Below are 20,029 nucleotides of genomic sequence, written 5' to 3'. Positions count from 1 at the left end.
AGAGCGGCTTCGGAATGTTCAGGGACAATGGTCTGAACCGAGTTCCTGTGGATCATTCAACAAGAATCACGATAGAATCTGAAACACGGTCCTCAAGAAACCATTCCAACTTGAAACCATATATGATTCGAACCAAACATTATCAGGGACATTGATTCAGAAAGATTCACGAAACTGAGGATGCTAAATCAGAGCGAACATGGGATGTGTTCATACAGGAAGAGTATAAAACCAGACCAATCGCATTCCATTACAGATCAAACGAGTTGTCCGGCTAATCTACGCTACATCGAAGCGAAATTAAGGCGCTTACCTTTGGTTGGACCACCCACCATGATCACAGCCACAACATTCTCCCCCAAAGAGCTCCCCATTTCCCCAATTCAAAAATAAATTTTAAAAAATAGACGGAAAGAAACGCAGATCTCCGAACAAACTCGGGAACGTCAGATTCGTAAACCCAGATCCCTGATTTCACAGCCCTCAATCGAATCGGGAGCCCCTGTTCTTCACGTGAAATGAGCTCGCAGTGTCGGCAATGGAATGTGAGAGAAACAGGGAAGATCCCAATTGCAAAGTTTAGGGTTTGGGAATGATCTAATCAAGGAACAAAGAAGAGGAGAAACGTGAAAGATCAAATGGAAATGATTGAGATCGAAAGTTGAGCTCTTGGAATGACTCTGAAACTGCGATTGCTCACCTCTGTTTTTTTTTTCTTTTTTTTTCCCGTTCGCTTCTTATCTTCAATCACTAATTTTCTCAAAAAATCTTATTCGACTTATCAGGGAACGTGATGGAGTCAGATTTGGTCCCCCATTCTTTGCGAACAATTTACGAAATCACTTTTAGCAGAATTATAAATGCGATATGCTATTTCCCAAAATAAAATTTATAATAAAAAAAACATTTAGATATGGTTGTATCGATGATCAAGAGATACGGTATTGTACATCTCAATATAAAAAGAAAACCGATATACTATTGCAAGCCAAGCTAATTGAATTCGAAGCTATCTGAAAACAATCTTATGGTAATGAAAACATTTCTAGAAAATAAACATCTTTCTTAAATCTGCTGTAAATCCAAATGGATATAATGAAAACATTTCTATCACATGTAATATATATATATATATATATATATATATATCAGACTCCATAAGGTTTAAGGTAAAGTTGTAAAGAACAAAATCAGCCAATTTGATTGTATTGTACGTTTAAAAAAAACAATAGAAGAAAAAACATTAAAAGGGCTCAAAGATTTAAATTTAAATATAAAAAAAAGGACAGATGAACAAAGCACAAAGAACAAATAATCTCACTTGACCTTCGCATGTTGTTGTCTGTCCAAAGCAACCGCCCCTTCTCTTATGATTTTACCGAACCTAATACGAGAATTTCTTGTACACTCAAAGATTTTTGGTAGGAAAATAATTATAACATTTAATTTCGCAGGTCGGTGACATATTCTTATCTATTGGGCCATTCAACTTTCCTCAAACGTCATATTCTTCAAACAGCCAAATGGACTTAGAGGGGATTGCGCGTACCTTAAAGCTGAGTTATATAGCAAGGCGAGTCAGCGGCATTTCCAACTTCAGCTGTATGGTGCAAAAATGATGGATGAGTTGTGGCCACCAAACCCGAATGAGTTCGACAAGGCCGCCTTAATGTTCAGCCTCTCCTTCTTCGGACCCACCAGAAGTTCCGTATCCTGTTATTCAACCCCTATAAATTCGTCTGCACCCGCAAAAAATACAATCTTTGTATCGTACGCGCCACGTTTACTTACCACTCCTTCGTCTGGATTCTCAAGATTGATATTTGGATGAACCCATCCAGTCCGTATCGCCTGTGGAGAACAACATCGATAAGGATGATCGTCGAGCGGAATGAGGAAGAAAAACACGACGTTGTGATAAGAGTGGGGGGAGTGGGGGACATAATAATCAAATTTGCCAAGAAAATGAAGTTAGTATACAGCACCTTCCAGTCTTCTATAGATAAGGTGATGTCGGTGCAAAACTCAAAAATTCATTACCTGCACAGTCGCGACAGCCTCTACAGCTCCAGCTGCTCCTAGCAAGTGCCCGACCATAGACTTGGTTGAGTTAACCCTCAGCTGCCAAAAAGTTTGTAACGCAATTTATTGAGCAAATGAATGAATGAATGAATCTCATCAATCAAGAGCTCAGAACAAAAGTTACTTCGGGGTTTTGGCCAAAGCAGTGGACGAGGGCTTTGTACTCCTTAATGTCTCCAGCCGGCGTTGAGGTAGCATGAGCATTTATATAGTTTATGTCTTCTCTAGAGATTCCAGCTTGATTCAATGCATTCTCTATGCATAGAATAACTCCGGCCCCTGCCGATAACAGACATCTACTTCAACAGATATAACAAAGCCATCGAAAGAAAACGCTAAGATTTTCAATGTTCAGCCACTAATGGATGATAATTTCCAAAAACTACCATCAGGACGCGGCTCTGTCATGTGATATGCATCACACGTAAAACTCCCACCAAGAAACTCTGCGTAGATAGTTGCGCCTCTTCTCTACAAAACCAGGACACTTATCTACTCAAAACAATTCCATAATTAACAGAATATTATAAGCATTCAAATGGGTTCAATGAGAAACCAAGATATAAGAAACAGAATATTATCAAGCATTCAAATGGTTTCAATGATAAACCAGACAATGTAACAAAGGTCCCAAATTGCATATATATTGACATACTTTGAAGAACATAGATTAACAGAAAGTATGGAGCCAAAATTGCAGACAGGATCGAGATTGACATAAACAGCCGGGAAATAACCACCGAAATTACGTTGGCTCACTGAATATGTATGTGTATGTACCTTAGCATGCTCAAGTTCTTCCAAAAGGAGAACTCCAGCTCCCTCTCCCATCACAAAACCATCTCGACTCTGTTGTTGCAACCATGCTTAGATTTTTACTAGAGAACTAAGAATTCTGGAATATAAAACGAAATCTTCAACCACTATTTTCTTCCAGCATTACTGAGATGCATTTGTACCAAACAGCTATGAAAAAAGGCTAATGGGTTCCTCACATGTCTAATGGCACTGGTTTTACCAATGAAGTTTCAAATGGGTTGATACATTATGCAGGGAAACATGAAAGAGAAGGTACTGAGAAGGAGAAATCATCGAGAATTACACTATCCCATGGACGTGAAGCTTTGGTGGGATCGTTGTTCCTCTGCGAAAGAGCACGACATGCCACAAAACCTCCCAAACCTGCATTGATACACAAAACGCAAGATTTATGAAAAATACAATCAACAAGAAATTCGAGGAAAAACACTATATGAGAGAAAGCGTTTGTACCTATTGGAATAATAATAGAATCAGAGCCACCACAGAGCATTACATCCTAAACATTTTGGGGAGGAAACGGAAGAAATGTCAAATGAAAATGGAATCACGCGAAACGCTACAAGATGGTTGAACACCTATTTGGATACTTACAGCTTCACCTCGGATAATGTGGTTTGCTGCATTCAAAACACAGAAGTTGCTTGTCGCACAGGCAGTGGAAATGGAATAGTTTGGTCCCATCCATCCCTAATTTCTCATCACAAGAGAAAGATCGATACGAAATTCAAGGAGGTCATCACTAATAATATTCCACAATATTTGAACTGAAACTGACCAGATCCATGGCAAGCATAGCAGAACCCATGTTTGTTGTTGCAAAAGGAACACAAAAAGGATTCATCTTCCTGTATGAGATCCTCAAAGCTTCAATTGCATCATTAAAGACCTGTCTCAAGATAGATTGTTGGGTAGATCCAACAATTAGCAATATATTTCACAATCTCAAGTTAAATAGTCTTGCTGTTTCTTATGGAAACTGAGGCTGACAGATAAAGAATATCTGAATATACGACCCTCGAGCCAACACTGTTCCTGTATCTTTGTTTACATTATCCAAACCCGAAAACAGGAAGGTACCTTCATGCCTCCCATTGCAGAGCCAATCAAAACTCCGCATTTGGCTTTGTCTAATTCAGCCATCACATCTTCAGTTATCCCGCCATCAACCAACGCTTTCTTGCCAGCAGTTAGGAGATAGAGCATGAACTTGTCCATTCTTTTCGAAAGTTTCGGGGAAACCCATCCCTCGGATGAAAAATCTTTGATCTCTCCGGCTATGCTCTAGGCAAAGGAAACAACCAAACAAACAAAGAAATCAAGAACGAACCAAAACAACAGGGGAAATTAATTGCAAAAGATGCTGAGATGGCGGTTACCGTTGGAAATTCAGAACAATCAAAATTCTCGATCTGGCTAATACCACTGTTCCCTTCCAGCAAATTCTCGTAAAAAGTATCCGGATCATGACCTAATGATGTCGCCACTCCCATACCCGTCACAACAACACGTCGTTGCTCTGTAGGAGGTTTCATGTTAGTCATGGATTCTTTTCCCAGCTGCACTGCAACCGCCATGACTTCACCTAGAAACCTCAAAGACAAGATAACATCGAGTGAAAATTACTTCCATAAGTTAAAATTCACAAAGCTGGCAACTTCAAGAATTGTACAGATTGAAGTTCAAAGTTATTTTTCAATGGATCAATTAGTATCGAACTTTCTATCCCCATGAAGAGTTCAATATTGTGCATAACCTCATGCAATTCACTTAGAATGAAACTTAGTAAGCTAATGAAGTTTTCAGATAGTATCAATGGCGACGAAAAGCCAATTTGATGTATTGCCCACTTCACATTTCAGCTGAACACGGGTAAGCACTTGATGTTTTGTTCTAATTTCATCATTCTTACAATAACAAAAAGGAACAAAAGACCCATATTACAGGAACTGGGAAACAACAGAACACTATGCTAGTAACCTTGCAAACGACGATCAGAAATCAAAATTAATAAAGGATCCCAGATTGAAACACATAAACAGCAGATTTCAGAGGGGAAGGAAATTCGTACCGGAGCGGGAGCCTCGATTCAATCTCCTCTGCTTCCGATTCAAGGAAATGTTATTCGATCCAAAAAACGATGACAAGGCATTGTTGTTCCAGTGCTGGTTACAGGGTCCGAACGCCGAACAGGAATCCACGAGTGCTGGAATGCCGGTGGATCCATGGCCTCCGGCGGCTACTGAAGCGGCGGAGCATTTGGAAAGAAGTCGCTTCCGGCGAGCCCAGCGGCGGCTACTCTGACTGTCGGAATGAGCGCTGCCGCAGGCGATGGCGGCATAGCGATCTCCGCCGCCGCACGTGACGGACATGCAACCCGCCATGAGCCACGTGCACAATGGAGATGCGTAACAGGAAGACGAACCCGCCATGGAAACCAAACGTAGGGAGCTGGAACCGAAGAAGACCCAGATGAAGAGAAACGCGAAATGGATTATGGGAGGCTGAAAATCTATCAGTCGAACATAGATTTCGAGAGAGGAAGACGAATCGCTCTCTCTCTCTCTCTCTCCGGATACGTAAAGAGTGACTGGATGCGTGGATTCGTGCGTCAAGAATTCAAGATGCCAAGTCGTCCTGTGAACAACAGCGACGCCAAGCGAGAGGGAGAGGAGAACAATAAATAAATAAAATATATTAAATAATTACAAAAATATCAACCACCAGAAAACTATTTTATGATTACATTATAATTTATTTATTCATTATGGTAAATGAAGCTTTTTCCACTTTTGCCTCTGAGGGGAAATAATATGCCCAGATGTTGAATATTTGTTTATTAAATTAAAAAGTAAAAAAATAATATTTTGAAACAGTTGTAAAATTATTTTATATATTATAATATTGATCTTATAAATATATGTCGCCTCATTTACCAATATATATGTATATATTAATATTCGCCTCGGTTTGATCGGCGGGTGGTGACTCACTTGGCCATGTACTTTTCGATTTCAGGGACTGATGAAGTGCAGAAGCACTCAAGTCTCTAGCAATAGGGACATTTATAGAAAGGTCGCCATTTCACGAGTCAGACTCGTACCACATCTTTAAATATATTTTTTTATTATATGATCCAATTGTTGACGAAATTTTATTAAGTATTTTATTTATTTTTCACGTTATTGATGTTTTCTTTTATGTTTTTTTTATTTGGTTTTGTTTTTCTATATCAAATAATATTAAATTTTAATAAAATAATTGCAACAAACTTCGTTGCTTCTTGGCTATTACCCCCACCTTTTTAGGATTTGAATGAAATTAAATCCAATTGAATTTATATGTACATATTAAAATACAAAATATTCTTTTAAATATGGATTGAACAAAAAATAAGGTGCATATAAAATCTAAATAACCAATAGTTTTATTACTCATAATAATAAATAACGTACATTATAAAAAATATATATTTGAAAATCGATTAAATAATCATAAAATTATGTACTGCAAGAAAAAAAAAATAACGAAAGTTATTTAGATACGGACATCTGAAAAATTCGTGTCCACTAGATAAAACAATAAAATATATATTTCACCGCAATTAATAGTTAATTTCTAATGAATGTAGATTTCGTGTTGATATTTGTATTAAAACTACGAAATTTCCATATTTTTACGTCGCCTCCAATGTATAAGTAATTTTTATGTAAAATATATAGATAATAATAAAATAAAATAAAAGAGCCTCGCAAAAACAATGCAAACATTCTCTTCGGAATATGGACTTTCGTAAAACCAAAATAAAACATAATGTCTCGTCTTAATTTTTACAAACATTAGAGTACGACGGTAGATTTAGATTATCACACAACCTTCCAACTACCATAAAAAACATTTAAACATAAAATATAAATTTTTATGAATATATTCATACTCTAAAAAAACAATCAAAATTTATATACAAAAAAAAACTAACACGCTCAAGAATTAAAAGTATCTAATAAGATAAACTTATAAAGATGCGGATATAAAAGATCAAAACTCACATTTGGCAATTAATCAAGATAACGCAATATAATTAACGCTCGTAATGAATTTTATCAGTTTATCCAACATTCAAAATAAAATAAATTCAATAATCAAATTACACCAAATATACAAAGCAGAACACAAAATCTAGACTTGTTAATAAAAACAAAATTAAGTGCTACCTAATTATATCTATCCTCATAAATAATATATATAATGCCATCACCGACAACTACGTTTAACTAATTAAAGCATGTTACACATATTTTTTTTTATTTCGATTATAATATAACATCATCAATATTGAAAATCTATTCATCATTTATTATGTACATATATATATATATATATATATATTAGACTAATTATCTCTATATATATGTGTGTATATATATTAATATATGTATAGTTTTGTCTTGTTCGCGTTCTGTTATTTGGACCAATAAATTTTAAAATAAATAAATTGCTGCCAGCTTATTTGCTTAATATTGCACAAGGGGTATTGGCCCCAATGCATAAGATTGTTTCTAATCATCTTTAAGATTGGCATATCAAACTTGTGGCTCTTATTTGAAAGTATAAGTTTGGTACAACAATTATCTAATGTACTTGAAAAAATCAAAGGTAATCTTGGGACAAATATATTTATTGTAAAAAGATGAACTTTTTTAATTATGAAATAACTGAATTAATATTAATATGCAATAGTCATAGTTATTCAATTAATATTTTCGGGACGGGAATGCATCGATTCGGTTTTACAAAAAAATAGGTACCAAACAGTTTTTATATTATGTTCGGTTCGGTTTGGTTTCGTTACCGGTTCAGTTCGTTTCCGGTTTTTATTAAAAAGAAGATAGATTTTTTAAAGTTTGGTTCAGTTCTGTTCGTTTTCGGAAAATTCGGTTCTCTAAAAATAATACCGTTTCGAGAATTTAGAACGGTTTGAATCGGTAAAAATATCGTTTTTCGGTTCGGTTCGGTTCTGAAAAACCGAACCAAAACGTCCAGCTCTAAACTCATCTAACAAAAAGAACCGTACATTTTTCACGAATATACGTAATAATAATACACGTTTCAATTGGATATTCTATTGAAGGGATTTGTCGAATATATACCATGTATATATATATACACACACACGCACATGTACAACTCGAAAATATGTTCATATATATGATGTAAACATGAACCTATGGATTTGACATACAGGAAAAAAAAAACGTACATGTGTTTGTGTTCATAAAAGGGTAACATGCACATGCAATGTATGTGTGCATTCATTTTCGGTTTTAATGATACATACGTATGGTGTAAGGTGATATTTATATAAATTTATATTTTTATAATAAAGCTTAATGACATTTAACCAACTCATCCTTTAAAAAAAAATCAATAACGCGTTCAAAATGTCTGAAAATAAACATTATATCAAATTATACAAACTAAACATCACATTCAGGTAGATATATGTATGTATTCGATTTTTATTGATTCTTGAAGCGAATATTACGTACAAAACGAGTCCCACGCGCCATTCTGATGCCATGAAGCGGAAATCAGCTGAAAAGGAGAAATTTCTCCGGACTTTAGAGCGCGTGACGTCCCTCCCTCCGTTTGCGCGTGGAATTAACTTCAGCCCCCCCAGCCTTGGGACCCCTTAACGAGTTTGGGAAAATTGAAAAAAAAAAAATCGAATTTTTTTCTACATGTTAAGCATAATGACATCTAATCTAACATTTTTATACGATATATAAATCATATGAAAAAAATATATTTTTTCATTTGGAATATATGTTTGATTAGTATTCGATTTGTTCAGTTCAATTAAATTCAAGATTATATACCAAACCGAAATATTCATCTATGGTTTAAATATTCTATATCTATATTATTTTCATTGATCACCCAGAAAAAAGATCAAGATAATCGTCAACTATCATTTTAATATCATACAAATTCTTCATTTTCACTCGTTTCGGTTTAAAATTAGATATAATCAAAACAATTTCAATATATTAATTAATTAATAATAATAGTATAAAATGAAACCAAGAGAGAGCAAAAGTCATGGAGCAACATAAACTGCATGGAGTCAAGGCGGGTAAACCAATATTCACATAACTAAAACAAATAATTTGCATGCGAACTTCACCACCTCTAACAATCTCCACCAAAACCTCCCTAATTCATGGTCCACCATTTTATACTTGCTTTTTCAGGTTCATAATTTTAAATCTTGTACTCACAATTCATGATCATATACTATGGCGTGTTTGTAAATAAATTTTTTAGATTGAAAAATTTAATTAGACGTGTCGGCCAGTGATTGGTCGAGTAGTTCATTGTTCACTTGGATTTACTTGATTTTTTTTTTTTTGTAAGTTAGTGATCGGTGTAGAAGTTCATTACACCATTCGATTTGCATGATGTTTTCCGACCACGTTTTCGATATGTTTTTTTTAATTGTTGTCTTTAATAAAAGCTACTACTTGTTTTGATTGACTTTAAATTAGTTAGCACCTTTGTATTTATGATAGTGATTAATATTAAAACACAATAAATAAATACAATGAGCAATGCTCAATTATATGCTCGAATCGAATTCTAGTGTGATATGATCAAGTTAAGAATTTTCTACTCGAGCTTTTTAATCTTATTCGGATAAAAAAAATGTAAACTAAAACTTAGGAGATATTTACACAATATCCACATAAACGTTACAAAATAAAATTATAAAGTATTAAAATTGACCAAGAGAACGTAGTTTACAGTGCTCCTGTCATTAGCCGTCAACGAATGTTAGATCCACAAGAACTAGATATGTAACCAATATATAGCTAATTTTTTTTCATTATAAAAATAAAAAATAAAATAAAAACCTAAGGTAAGGCTGTTCTATGCCTCGTGCACTAGATTTTTTTTAATTTATTTATTCAAATACATTATAGTGAGGTACAAATAAATTTTATTAGAGTTATAACACGGACACATTTGGGCAAAGACCGTGAAGCGTACGGCTGGACGTGGTTTCCTCGGCAGTGCGTATCCATTAAATTTGGTATTCGGCCGAGGCAACTATGAAATCGAGTGCGTGCTGTCGGGAAATCTGAACTGTGGGTTGAAGTTCGGGTTTATCCGTCGATTACTGCATCTGCTGATAACCCGAACTGACGGGCAAAAAGGACAAGCCGAGACGAGGAGCGCGAGACCGCAAATGGCGAGATGAGAGAGGCCGAGAGAGCGAGGTGCGAGAGGGCGATTTTGACCGCTTTACCCTCTTGCCTCGTTGTTCAGTTGTCCCACAAGTATCCGGGTCCTCGCCGGTACCCAACGCTCAGATATTCCGCCCTGGTACTATACCCGAAAAATCTGATAGCGCGTGGCCAGAATCTGAGTGTACCGAAAAACTTAGATATCTGACTCCACGTACACCCAGAATAGCTAAGCAATTCTTCGCCATAATTTCGGATACATTAAAAATCGACGAGTGGATACAATTCACATGCTTAGGTCTCCGACTCTATCCAAACGAAACATAAACGGGGGTGGTTTTACATGAAAAGACGTACACTTGCATCACAAAGGAAAGAATGAAAACTAACAAAGGCATTCCGAAAGATCGTACCGAGAGCTCAACGTTTCGAGTACTGAGGAGCCTTACGCGCCTTCTTGAGACCGACCTTCTTTCTTTCGACGACTCTTGAGTCTCGGGTAAGAAGGCCTTCTTTCTTAAGAGGCGACCTGTGGTCAAGGCTCACTTTCAGCAACGCACGTGCAACCCCGAGGGAGATTGCCTGAGCTTGACCCGAGAGTCCTCCTCCATGTGCTTTTACAAACACGTCGTAGCTGTTCTCATACCCTAATGTCACTAGCGGCACTCTTACGTACTGAAGCCACAGCGGATTTCCCTGGAGATACTCCTGAAATGGGCCAAAAACGTATCATCGGAAACTTAGCATATGGATTCTGCAACACAAGAATCAGATTCGACAATCCTTTCTCACTATCTTGTTATACATAGAGCCGTGTTTAGTCATGTATATGTATGTCCTTTTCGGTTAGGTTTCAGCCATTTGAGCTCATAATGAAGCATCAAAGAAGAGTGAGTTTTCAGCATTTGGCCTGCGAAAAATTGGCCTCGAATCCATCCGAAGAACCACAGATCCGGTTCATTCAAAGCCAGCGTTCAACACGGGCCTACAGCCTCTAGATCACAAAAAAAGGACAGAATTCAGAGTTCTTATGATCACAAGACTGATTTGTGTGCATAACAGAGGCTCTCATAACACAATTCGAAGTTAATCTGACCTAATTCTCATGGTTTGCTCCGCACCCATGAACTTTCTGATACAATTCCGCAGTTTCCATCAGAGAATCAACTCTTGCAGTATCAAGCACTCATGCAAATCCGATAAAATTGTTAAAGAAGAACATTTTCTTTTTAGCATTTCATCCTCAGCGACTTACGAAATTAATAATAGAAGAACGTGATCAATTCCAATATGGTAACCCTAAATTTACACAAAACCCAAGCGAGCGAACATCGAATATAGCCCATCAATCACACTCTCCCCCTCCATTCCTTAACATTCACAGAACCAACAAAGAGATATGGAACCGACAAAATGCACGGAAACAACTCAAATACCTTAGCGTCACGGTAGTTGATGATGACCTTTCCGGTACCCTCCTGAAGCACAACACGAGCAATGGCGCACTTACGCCGACCAGTTCCGATGACCTTCTGAGCGGCGAATCCGCCGGGAAGCCTCGATTTTACGTACTTCTTCAAGTTCTCCGTCTCTGCCTCCGCCGGAGAAGTAGCCACCGTGGCGGTGATCGTGAGCGTAGCGCGGCGGCGGGACGTCGCCGGAGAAAGGGACACCGAATTCTGTCGGGAGAAAGATAGGCAGTTCGGTATCTGAGAAACGTTCGAGGAGAACGAGAGAGAAGAGAGAGATGAAGTGAGATTAGAGATCGATAACGCCATTGTTATGGAGCTCGAAGCAAATCAGGAGCTGTGAAGAAGAGTCGCCGAAGCAAGAAGATAACGGGGGGAGGTGAGCTTTTGGATGAGGTAGCATCTCCGTTAATGAGCTGGATCGAGGTGGTATTGGGCCTGAAAAAGCCCATAATAGTGATATTTTTGGAAAGGCCCATAAAAATCGTTTCATTTTAAACTACAATGAGTCGGCTACCGGCGAAAGCTGCAATGGACTCCGACGAAGTCTCCTAGGTAATCCGCCGGCGAATCCTTAGATTTTCCGATGCTTCGTCGATCTCCGGCACGAGTTGCCTCTCATGTATTTCTTCCTCTTATCCGTCTCCGTGGATATTCCGACGTGCCACTCTTCCCCCGCCGGAAGCTTCGGGTCGGACGCGGGCTGACCCGACCCGAATTGGTCGAGCGTGTCTCGCGCTTGCTCGTGCTCGGGAGGTACGAAGCTTTACAAGACATCTCTCTCAATTTCTCCGATGACCTTCTCAACTCTGTGCTCCACAAACTCAGGCTTAAGCCTGAGGCATGTCTGAGGATCTTCAAATTGGCCTCGGAACAGCAAGATTTCCGACCAGATATTGAGGCTTACTGTAAGATAGTTCACATTTTGTCCCGAGCTAGGATGTACGACGAGACCAGATCGTATTTACGTGAATTGGTTGGTCTATGTAGGAACAATCACACGGGTTTCCTTGCTTGGGATGAGCTCGTTCGGGTTTTCAAGGAGTTTTCGTTTTCTCCTACTGTTTTTGACATGGTATTGAAGGTTTACGCCGAGAAGGGCATGATTAAGAACGCGTTACATGCGTTTGACAACATGGGGAACTATGGTCGTGCCCCAAGTTTGTTGTCCTGTAATAGTTTGTTGAGTAATTTGGTTAAGAAAAGTGAGTACTATGTTGCATTACGTGTTTATGATCAGATGATTAGCTATGGGATTGTGCCAGATGTTTTCACGTGCAGTATTGTTGTGAATGCTTATTGCAAGGACGGGAAGTTGGATAAAGCTGAGAAATTTGCAAAACAAATGGAAAATTCAGGTCTGGAACTGAATGTGGTGACTTACAATAGTTTGATTGATGGGTTTGCCCGAGTTGGGGATGTCGAGGGAGCTTTAAGGTTATCTCAGTCTATGTCACAAAGAGGAATTTCTAGGAATGTAATCACTTATACTTTGTTGGTTAAGGGTTACTGTAAACGAGGTATGATGGATGATGCTAGAAGGATGTTGAAATCGATGAAGGAAGAAAATCTTGTTGCAGATGAACGTACGTATGGCGTCTTGATAGATGGATACTGTCGCAGTGGTAAAATCGATGATGCTATTAGGGTTCATGAGGAAATGATGGAGATGGGAGTTAAAACAAATATATCCATTTGTAACTCCTTGATCAATGGGTATTGCAACTCTGGCCAGTTATTAGAAGCGGAGCGGACACTTTTGCAGATTGGAGATTGGAACTTGAAACCAGATACTTACACTTATAATACTCTCGTGAATGGCTATTGCAGGGATAGTCGGTTTAATGAGGCTTTAAAGGTTTGTGATCAAATGCTTCAGAAAGGAGTCCAACCAACGGTTGTGACATATAATACTCTTCTCAAAGGTTTCTGCCGAGTTGGTGCCTTTGATGATTGTTTGAGCCTTTGGAAGGTGATGTTAAAAAGGGGTGTGACAGTCAACGAGGTTAGCTGTAGCACTATGCTAGAAACATTGTTCAAGGCTGGAAACTTTGATCAGGCTATGAAGCTGTGGAAGAATATCCTGGCGAGGGGCTTATTGCAAAGCACGGTTACTTTAAACGTTATGATAAATGGATTGTGTAAGATGGGGATGGTTGATGAAGCCGAGGAGATTCTTGTAAAGATGAAAGAATTCCGATGTCAGCCAGATGTGAAGACGTATCAAACACTTAGTGCCGGCTATTGTAAAATTGGAAACATGAAGGAAGCTTTCAGGGTCAAAGACTCAATGGAGAAGGAGGGCATCTTCCCTACCATAGAAATGTACAATTCTCTGATTACTGTTGCTTTTAAGTCTATAGACTTGAGTAAAGTGGCAGATCTTCTCACCGAGCTACATGCAAGAATGTTAGTTCCTAACGTTGTAACATATGGAGCCCTTATCACAGGCTGGTGCAATGTCGGAAAGATGGATAAAGCCTATGCTACATATTTTAAGATGGTAGAGGAAGGGATTGCTCCGAGTTTAGCCATTTGCACTAAGATTGTGAGTAGCTTGTTCCGTCTTGGTAGGTTTGATGAGGCTAGTTTTCTGTTGCAGAAGATTACTGACTTTGAACTTTTCCCCGATCATCAGAGCTTTCGGGACTTCCTTAAGTCTAATGCCAAATGTCTAGAAACACAGAAAATTGCCGATTTTCTCGAGATGACTCCCAGGAATCACTTAGAACCCAACAACATTGTGTACAATATCGCTCTGTCAGGGCTATGTAAAGCTCGGAAAGTAGATGATGCGAAAAAATTGTTGGCAGACTTGTCACGGAATGGGTTTATGTCCGATGAATATACATACACAACCCTGATTCATGGCTGCTCAACTGCTGGTAATCTAAATGAAGCTTTCAGCCTGCGAGATGAGATGCTTAAGAAATATATTGTTCCGAATATCGCTACATACAATGCTCTAATAAAAGGCCTGTGCCAGTCGGGTAATATAGAGCGTGCTCAGAGGCTTTTCCGAAAGCTTCCAAAGAAGGGTTTGTCTCCTAATGCTGTTACATACAACATATTAATTGATGGACTGTGCATAACTGGTAGTATTGACGAAGCCTTGCGTTTGAGAGATGAAATGGTTAGAAATGGAATTCTTCCAACACTAGTAACCTACGGTAGCTTGATTAGAGGAGCTTACGAGCTAGGGGATATGGAGAAGTCGAAAGAGCTTTTCGATCAGATGATCGAGTCAGGCATAAATCCGAGATTTATTATGAATAAGAAATGTAACGACGTGGACAACATATGCCACCCTCCTGGCATGGAGATGAATATTGAGAACTCAGTCTCTGGTTTTAGCAGTTGCAAAGAAGTTGCACGGACTGGGCTTTCTTCTGATGTTACGACAGTGTCCGATTCCTATGCAGTGTCTGAAGCCGTGTCATGAAGAAGATCCGTCAGTCATTACTTTATTTGCACCTAACAGCTTCAACTTTTGCTGTTGGTTTCCTGCTCTTAGTGAGATGAATTTTCTTAGATCTCATTGGCGAGCTGCTCTGAGAAAGAACAGTATTGCCCAAGAATCCAAAGAGTTGGATTCGACTCATCATTGTCGTTTTAGTTCTCGTGGTTTTTGGATAGATACCGCGAACATCTCTGACGAAGAAACTGCAATTTCGGGCATTTTGCTATTTCGTACAACTCACAGACATGGAGCCTGAAGTTTCTGCTGCAACTAAAACCACGAGATCAACCTTTCGGATATGCAGTTCCTGTTGTCATGCTACTGTAAGTGTTCTGATTACCATTTTTTCCGAATACCCGTCTACATAAGTCTTAGGAGCGTTAGTTCGGCACATGAATCTCGTAACTATGATCTCGCCAAAGCGATAACCAATAGGCATGTCGAGAGGAAGGTTCTATTATAAGTTGGTCGGTCCATGATATAAACTTATAGATTCGATAATCTCGCCTTTTTCATCATGCCTGTCCATGGTAAGCTACGGAATCGATGATGTTATCTTTTTTTCTTTTTCCAGGTTTATATAATCCGAGATGATGATCAAGTCACTACTGCTCAGAATCAGTAATGTGCATTCGAAGCTTCGGTTTGGATATGCGCAAACTGATCAACTCTTCCTATCGAACGTTGAAAGTGGCACACAAGGTTAGTGAATCTGTTGCTTCAAATCAACACACCACCAGTTCATCAATGATGGGTACTTGAAACATGTAGTAAGAATCTGACATTTCAGCTGTTTTTTTCACTGCATTTGAACTTCCGTTTTGGTTTGGTTTGGTTGTGATGTGTTGTGTCCGAAAGGGATGCATCATCTAAAGAGGAAAGGAAACTTAGGTTTCCAGATTCCTCTTGAGGTTTTCTACAAGTTATGTATGTTGTGTGAAAGGGAGAGGGTGTAAAGGATCGGTCTTCCGGTTTGGTTAAGATAGAAATGGAACCGAAAAGCAATCAAAACCAAAACAAATCCGGTTCGGTTCAGATCTTTCTATATTTGGATTTGTGGGGATTCACTGTGTTTTATCGGTTTTTATCAGCCTCAAAATGAGTGGTTGCAGGTAGTTTACAACGACAAAACAATATCAAAGGAGAGTTTTTGGGTGTTAAGATTTCGGACATGGCATGTGTAAGTCGATGGAAAGCTATTCATTGATAAATCTTTTTTTTTCTAATTAAAACATAAAAAATAAAAGGAAAAAAACTATTTAACTTTATTTCCCATTACAGTTTCAATTATAAAAATATCCAAATAAAAAAAGATGTATCTTTGAAAACTATATTATTTATTAATTTATATTTAACTTCAAAATTTATATTTTTATCTTATTTGTGAACGATATTATTATTTCCAAATAGAAAAATATATTGTGTTATCATTTACGGTTTCTGATTTATTTAATACATTATCCACATAAACACCATTCACCGAAATTGTATCTTCTCCAAACTTGAATTCTCAAAAATTCTATTTATCATCCACAATTAATTTTTTTATTATAAAAAAATTATGATTTAATTTTTACAATCTATAAATGATAAATTAATATCATAACTATATTTTTAATTATAATTTTAAAAAATAAAAATTAAATTATAAATGAAAATGTTTTGTTTTATTAAAAAAATTAAAATTTATTAAGATGTGTGGAAATTACAATAATTAGATCATTTTCTACAGTTAGTATTTTTTAAATGTTTTCCTTGAAAACAATCGATCGAAAAATTTAATATCCTTTTTTCATTTTTTGATATATTTCTTTTTTAAAAATTAGAATGCTATCTTTTTCACTCATAAACAAAGACAAGAAATTTTGAACACACTCAAATTGATTTGGCAGATTTCTTATTACATATATATTTGCATATCCTTCTCATGCTATCTCAAAATAAAGCCCTCGTAATATAAAAAAAAAATATTTCGTACACTTTTCAATGAATTGTTAATTTCAAAATTTATGAAAGGTGTTAATTCGTAAATACATATATATATTTTGTGGTATTTTAAAAGTTAGTGAAAAAACTCAAAGGTCAAAGTCAAATTGTCTATCAATGCTTTGATGGGACTTGATTTCCCATCCTCCCACCGACAACTGAAGGCTTCAATTATATTTTTAGCAGGACCAATAAATAACATTGGCGGGATAACCATTATTAAGTGCTTACGTGCAAATACACACACGCATACATAATACTACTACACACCCATACATAGCGAACGCACATATATATATATATATATAGACGTACACACTCACACATTTTTTTTTTGGATAACGGAATCCCTAACTGCTATCCTTCGGACGTGCTGACTAGGTAAACCTTCGACCCGAGAACAGCTTTTGTATATGGATCATATAAACCCAGAAATTACCTCTAGGAATCGAACACTCAACTTCAAGGTGGAGTTACCTCCTACCCCAAACTTGACCACTCGCCTACAATCTGTTGGGTTCTGAAACACATTTGTATTTGCACACATAAAAATACACGTACGCACACACACTTTATATATAAATACACATATCATACATGATCATATATACGCCTCCATAAATACACACATTTGAACACATATGCACACATACAACATACATAACTATGTATATATATACACACACAATTTATGTACATATAAATGCATATACACTTACATGCACATACATACGGATACACACTCATACAAACACATATATATAGGGGTGTATATGTGTGTATACATGTTAATTTTATGAATGTACAATTTGATAAAATTTATTTGTGATACAATAAAAAATAAAATATACAATTGAAAATTTAAAACCAATTCGAAAATATAAAAAAATTTATCAATATGAGAAATGGATAAATATAGAAGCAGAAGTACCATATAACGACAAAAACATCCAATACATAATAGAAACATACATTTATGTCCATATCCATAGACCCATAGCTTATAAACACTTTATAGAAAATAAATTTAGTTTTGCCATTTTTTTAGCATAATTTATCAAAGAAAACAAAGGGCGACAATCTGAAACTCTATTTTATGTTCCATCCTCCGAATTTTACTTCGAAAATTTGTAATTATAATTGTATACATAATTCGTTATGCCTTCACATCTATATCATTTATTTTCCTATATAAGATGATTTTTTTTTTATAAACATGTAATATCAAATGCAAACGATATATATCTATATGCGCCTAAATATTCCAAATCTGTTTAGATCTGAGATGGTGAATATGAATGTTGTATAAGGAAAAAAAAATACATGGATTTAGCTTAATAGACACAATTAAAATAGAAGAGAATCTCATGCTATTTTTTGAAGGGATCATATTTTAGAAAACAAAAAATACGTGAATTACCATACAAAACCGATACCTGTAGATCCAAAAAATACATTCCAAAAGACGAATATATAATAATTACATGATTAAATAAATCCTTTATAATAATATAACAATCATGACCAGAGAAATTAGGGGAAAAGTTTTCATTTTCATTTTCATTATGAATCAAATGGAAACAAATGTTTATCGAATTAATATACATAAAAATGTTACATGTATATTTTAAATATACACCCAACAAAACTAAATTCCGTTAACTCGTTTCAAAATCCGACCATTTCACCTTATTTTTTTCCCTTCCGACAATTTGCCGTACGATTAGCGATCAATCACGAATCCAACGAAAACGGCGTTTGTAAAAGATCGTAAGGAGCCCAAAGCGCGTCCAGTGAACACGGCCGACCAGCGTCCAGACGCGCCCATGGCTTCCCTTTCCCGCTCCAATGGAGCAAACTCACCGGACCCGGATGCAAATCCCGACAAAGCCCCCGGAAATTGTCGCCGCCGAGACCGTGCTGGTTCCACCGGTGGTCCACCGGTCGGATCTGGCCCGCGAAAACTAGCAAAAAGGGGGGTAGAGATCCGAGCTGGTAGATCCTCGTGCGCTTCTGCATTACCATCCACTCCTCTATACGCGCCGTGTACGCGCCCACGCGCCACCGTGAGAGGTCAATGACCATGACTCCGGTGTTGAAGTAACACGGTCTCCGACTTCGGTCGGAGAACGTCGACGACAGCGTCGGATTGGACCAAAACTTTGTCGTGAAGTAGGAGGTAAAGTTGGCGTTGCAGTATTCCGGCGCGGCGAGGACGGCGTCTTCGAGGTCGGTGGCGGCGAGTTTGGCGACGTCATCGACGAGGACGAGGTCGGAGTCGAGGTATACTACTCGGCGAAGGCACGGCGGGAGGATTCCGTCGAGGTAGCTCCGGGCGTAGTTCAGAGGGCAGTCCAAGGCGGAGCGGATGGAGGAAGATATGAGGCGGGAGACGGTGGAGTCTTTGAAGACATAAACACGAAAGTTTAGGTAAGGAAATGAGGAAGAGACGGTGGCGCGTAGGGACCACGCGCCGTCGGAGGATGCGGAGGTAATGAAGTGGAAGACGATGTTTTCAGGGCATGAGGAGTGTTGGAGGATGGAGAGGATGGCGGCCATGGAGCCGCGAATGTAGGCCGCGTCGAGGGTCATCGCCACGTGGACGGCTCGATCCGAGCAGAAGATGGATTCTCCGCCATCAGATTCGCCGGAGACGATGGAGGGGCAATCTTGAGAGTTATAGAACTGTGGGGCTTCTTTGAAATTTTGAGTAACTGCTGCGGCATTTGTGGGATTTAGAAGAATTTGAGTTGCGGTGATGATGAGAGAGAGAATCAAGAGGAGAGATTGGTGTTGAGACATGCTCTCTTTGTGGAAGTCTCTGTTTGGCATCGGACCTTTTTAAATGAGAGAGAGAGAGAGAGAGATTTTGCTTAGGTTGGGGGCTTTCATAAGAGTTGATTAATTAATTAATTAATTAGATTTCAAGCTCTTTTCATATAGTCTTGTCTTTATTCTTGAAATAT

The 20,029-nt window shown here is 37.7% G+C and overlaps 5 protein-coding genes across 7 annotated transcripts in view; 1 reads left to right on the top strand and 4 right to left on the bottom strand.

Moving 5' to 3' along the window:
• The window catches only part of LOC104813854 (mannose-1-phosphate guanyltransferase alpha), a 4,153-nt gene extending 3,148 nt beyond the window's left edge, over positions 1-1,005 (bottom strand). For both annotated transcript variants that reach the window (XR_771833.2, XM_010541636.2), the window contains exons 1-2: positions 314-1,005; positions 11-45 (exon numbers count right to left, since the gene is read on the bottom strand). Coding sequence is in view for 1 of the 2 variants with exons in the window: in XM_010541636.2 (XP_010539938.1) it covers positions 11-45; positions 314-374 (96 nt within the window). In the remaining variant the exon portion in view is untranslated. The remainder of the gene's footprint in view (positions 1-10; positions 46-313) is intronic.
• A 165-nt stretch (positions 1,006-1,170) lies between these two features.
• Positions 1,171-5,570, bottom strand: LOC104813853 (3-oxoacyl-[acyl-carrier-protein] synthase II, chloroplastic). Its single transcript, XM_019202564.1, has 14 exons — positions 4,973-5,570; positions 4,281-4,486; positions 3,982-4,185; positions 3,680-3,790; positions 3,496-3,591; positions 3,355-3,400; positions 3,185-3,264; positions 2,863-2,931; positions 2,469-2,553; positions 2,207-2,361; positions 2,041-2,121; positions 1,792-1,851; positions 1,550-1,713; positions 1,171-1,384 (listed from the first exon to the last, which is right to left on the bottom strand). The coding sequence occupies exons 1-13, from the start codon at positions 5,331-5,333 to the stop codon at positions 1,597-1,599; spliced, it is 1,671 nt and encodes a 556-aa protein (XP_019058109.1). The 5' UTR covers positions 5,334-5,570; the 3' UTR covers positions 1,171-1,384; positions 1,550-1,596.
• Positions 5,571-10,371: 4,801 nt separating this feature from the next.
• Positions 10,372-11,993, bottom strand: LOC104813852 (30S ribosomal protein S9, chloroplastic). Its single transcript, XM_010541634.2, has 2 exons — positions 11,585-11,993; positions 10,372-10,856 (listed from the first exon to the last, which is right to left on the bottom strand). The coding sequence occupies exons 1-2, from the start codon at positions 11,924-11,926 to the stop codon at positions 10,569-10,571; spliced, it is 630 nt and encodes a 209-aa protein (XP_010539936.1). The 5' UTR covers positions 11,927-11,993; the 3' UTR covers positions 10,372-10,568.
• A 156-nt stretch (positions 11,994-12,149) lies between these two features.
• On the top strand, positions 12,150-16,140 carry LOC104813851 (putative pentatricopeptide repeat-containing protein At1g19290). Of its 2 annotated transcripts, XM_010541633.1 has the most exons (3): positions 12,433-12,525; positions 12,608-15,400; positions 15,652-16,140. In XM_010541633.1, the coding sequence occupies exon 2, from the start codon at positions 12,690-12,692 to the stop codon at positions 15,057-15,059; it is 2,370 nt and encodes a 789-aa protein (XP_010539935.1). In that variant the 5' UTR covers positions 12,433-12,525; positions 12,608-12,689; the 3' UTR covers positions 15,060-15,400; positions 15,652-16,140. The 2 variants fall into 2 exon arrangements, with proteins under 2 accessions (XP_010539933.1, XP_010539935.1); XM_010541631.1 differs by having other exon boundaries at positions 12,150-15,400.
• Positions 16,141-18,596: 2,456 nt separating this feature from the next.
• On the bottom strand, positions 18,597-19,942 carry LOC104813850 (probable galacturonosyltransferase-like 1). The gene has a single exon (XM_010541630.1). It carries the CDS (start codon positions 19,893-19,895, stop codon positions 18,798-18,800), a length of 1,098 nt encoding a protein of 365 aa, XP_010539932.1. The 5' UTR covers positions 19,896-19,942; the 3' UTR covers positions 18,597-18,797.
• Positions 19,943-20,029: the final 87 nt, after the last annotated feature.

This window comes from Tarenaya hassleriana, unplaced genomic scaffold (assembly GCF_000463585.1).
Source record: "Tarenaya hassleriana unplaced genomic scaffold, ASM46358v1 Cleome20, whole genome shotgun sequence".
In the NCBI taxonomy this organism is placed as follows: domain Eukaryota; kingdom Viridiplantae; phylum Streptophyta; class Magnoliopsida; order Brassicales; family Cleomaceae; genus Tarenaya; species Tarenaya hassleriana.
Note: the sequence above shows the minus strand (reverse complement) of the source record. Positions and strands in the feature narration are given on the sequence as shown.

What these genes read in the sequence shown, in the direction of transcription:
- LOC104813852 (XM_010541634.2), bottom strand. Translation starts at nt 11,926, where the DNA reads ATGGCGTTATCGATCTCTAATCTCACTTCATCTCTCTCTTCTCTCTCG. An exon ending in TCAACTACCGTGACGCTAAG is followed by an intron (nt 10,857 to 11,584) that starts GTATTTGAGTTG and finishes GGCCCATTTCAG; the next exon opens with GAGTATCTCCAGGGAAATCC.
- LOC104813850 (XM_010541630.1), bottom strand. Translation starts at nt 19,895, where the DNA reads ATGCCAAACAGAGACTTCCACAAAGAGAGCATGTCTCAACACCAATCT.
- LOC104813853 (XM_019202564.1), bottom strand. Translation starts at nt 5,333, where the DNA reads ATGGCGGGTTCGTCTTCCTGTTACGCATCTCCATTGTGCACGTGGCTC. An exon ending in TTCTATTATTATTCCAATAG is followed by an intron (nt 3,265 to 3,354) that starts GTACAAACGCTT and finishes GTATCAATGCAG; the next exon opens with GTTTGGGAGGTTTTGTGGCA. An exon ending in AGGCTGTCGCGACTGTGCAG is followed by an intron (nt 1,852 to 2,040) that starts GTAATGAATTTT and finishes TGTTCTCCACAG; the next exon opens with GCGATACGGACTGGATGGGT.
- LOC104813851 (XM_010541631.1), top strand. Translation starts at nt 12,204, where the DNA reads ATGCTTCGTCGATCTCCGGCACGAGTTGCCTCTCATGTATTTCTTCCT.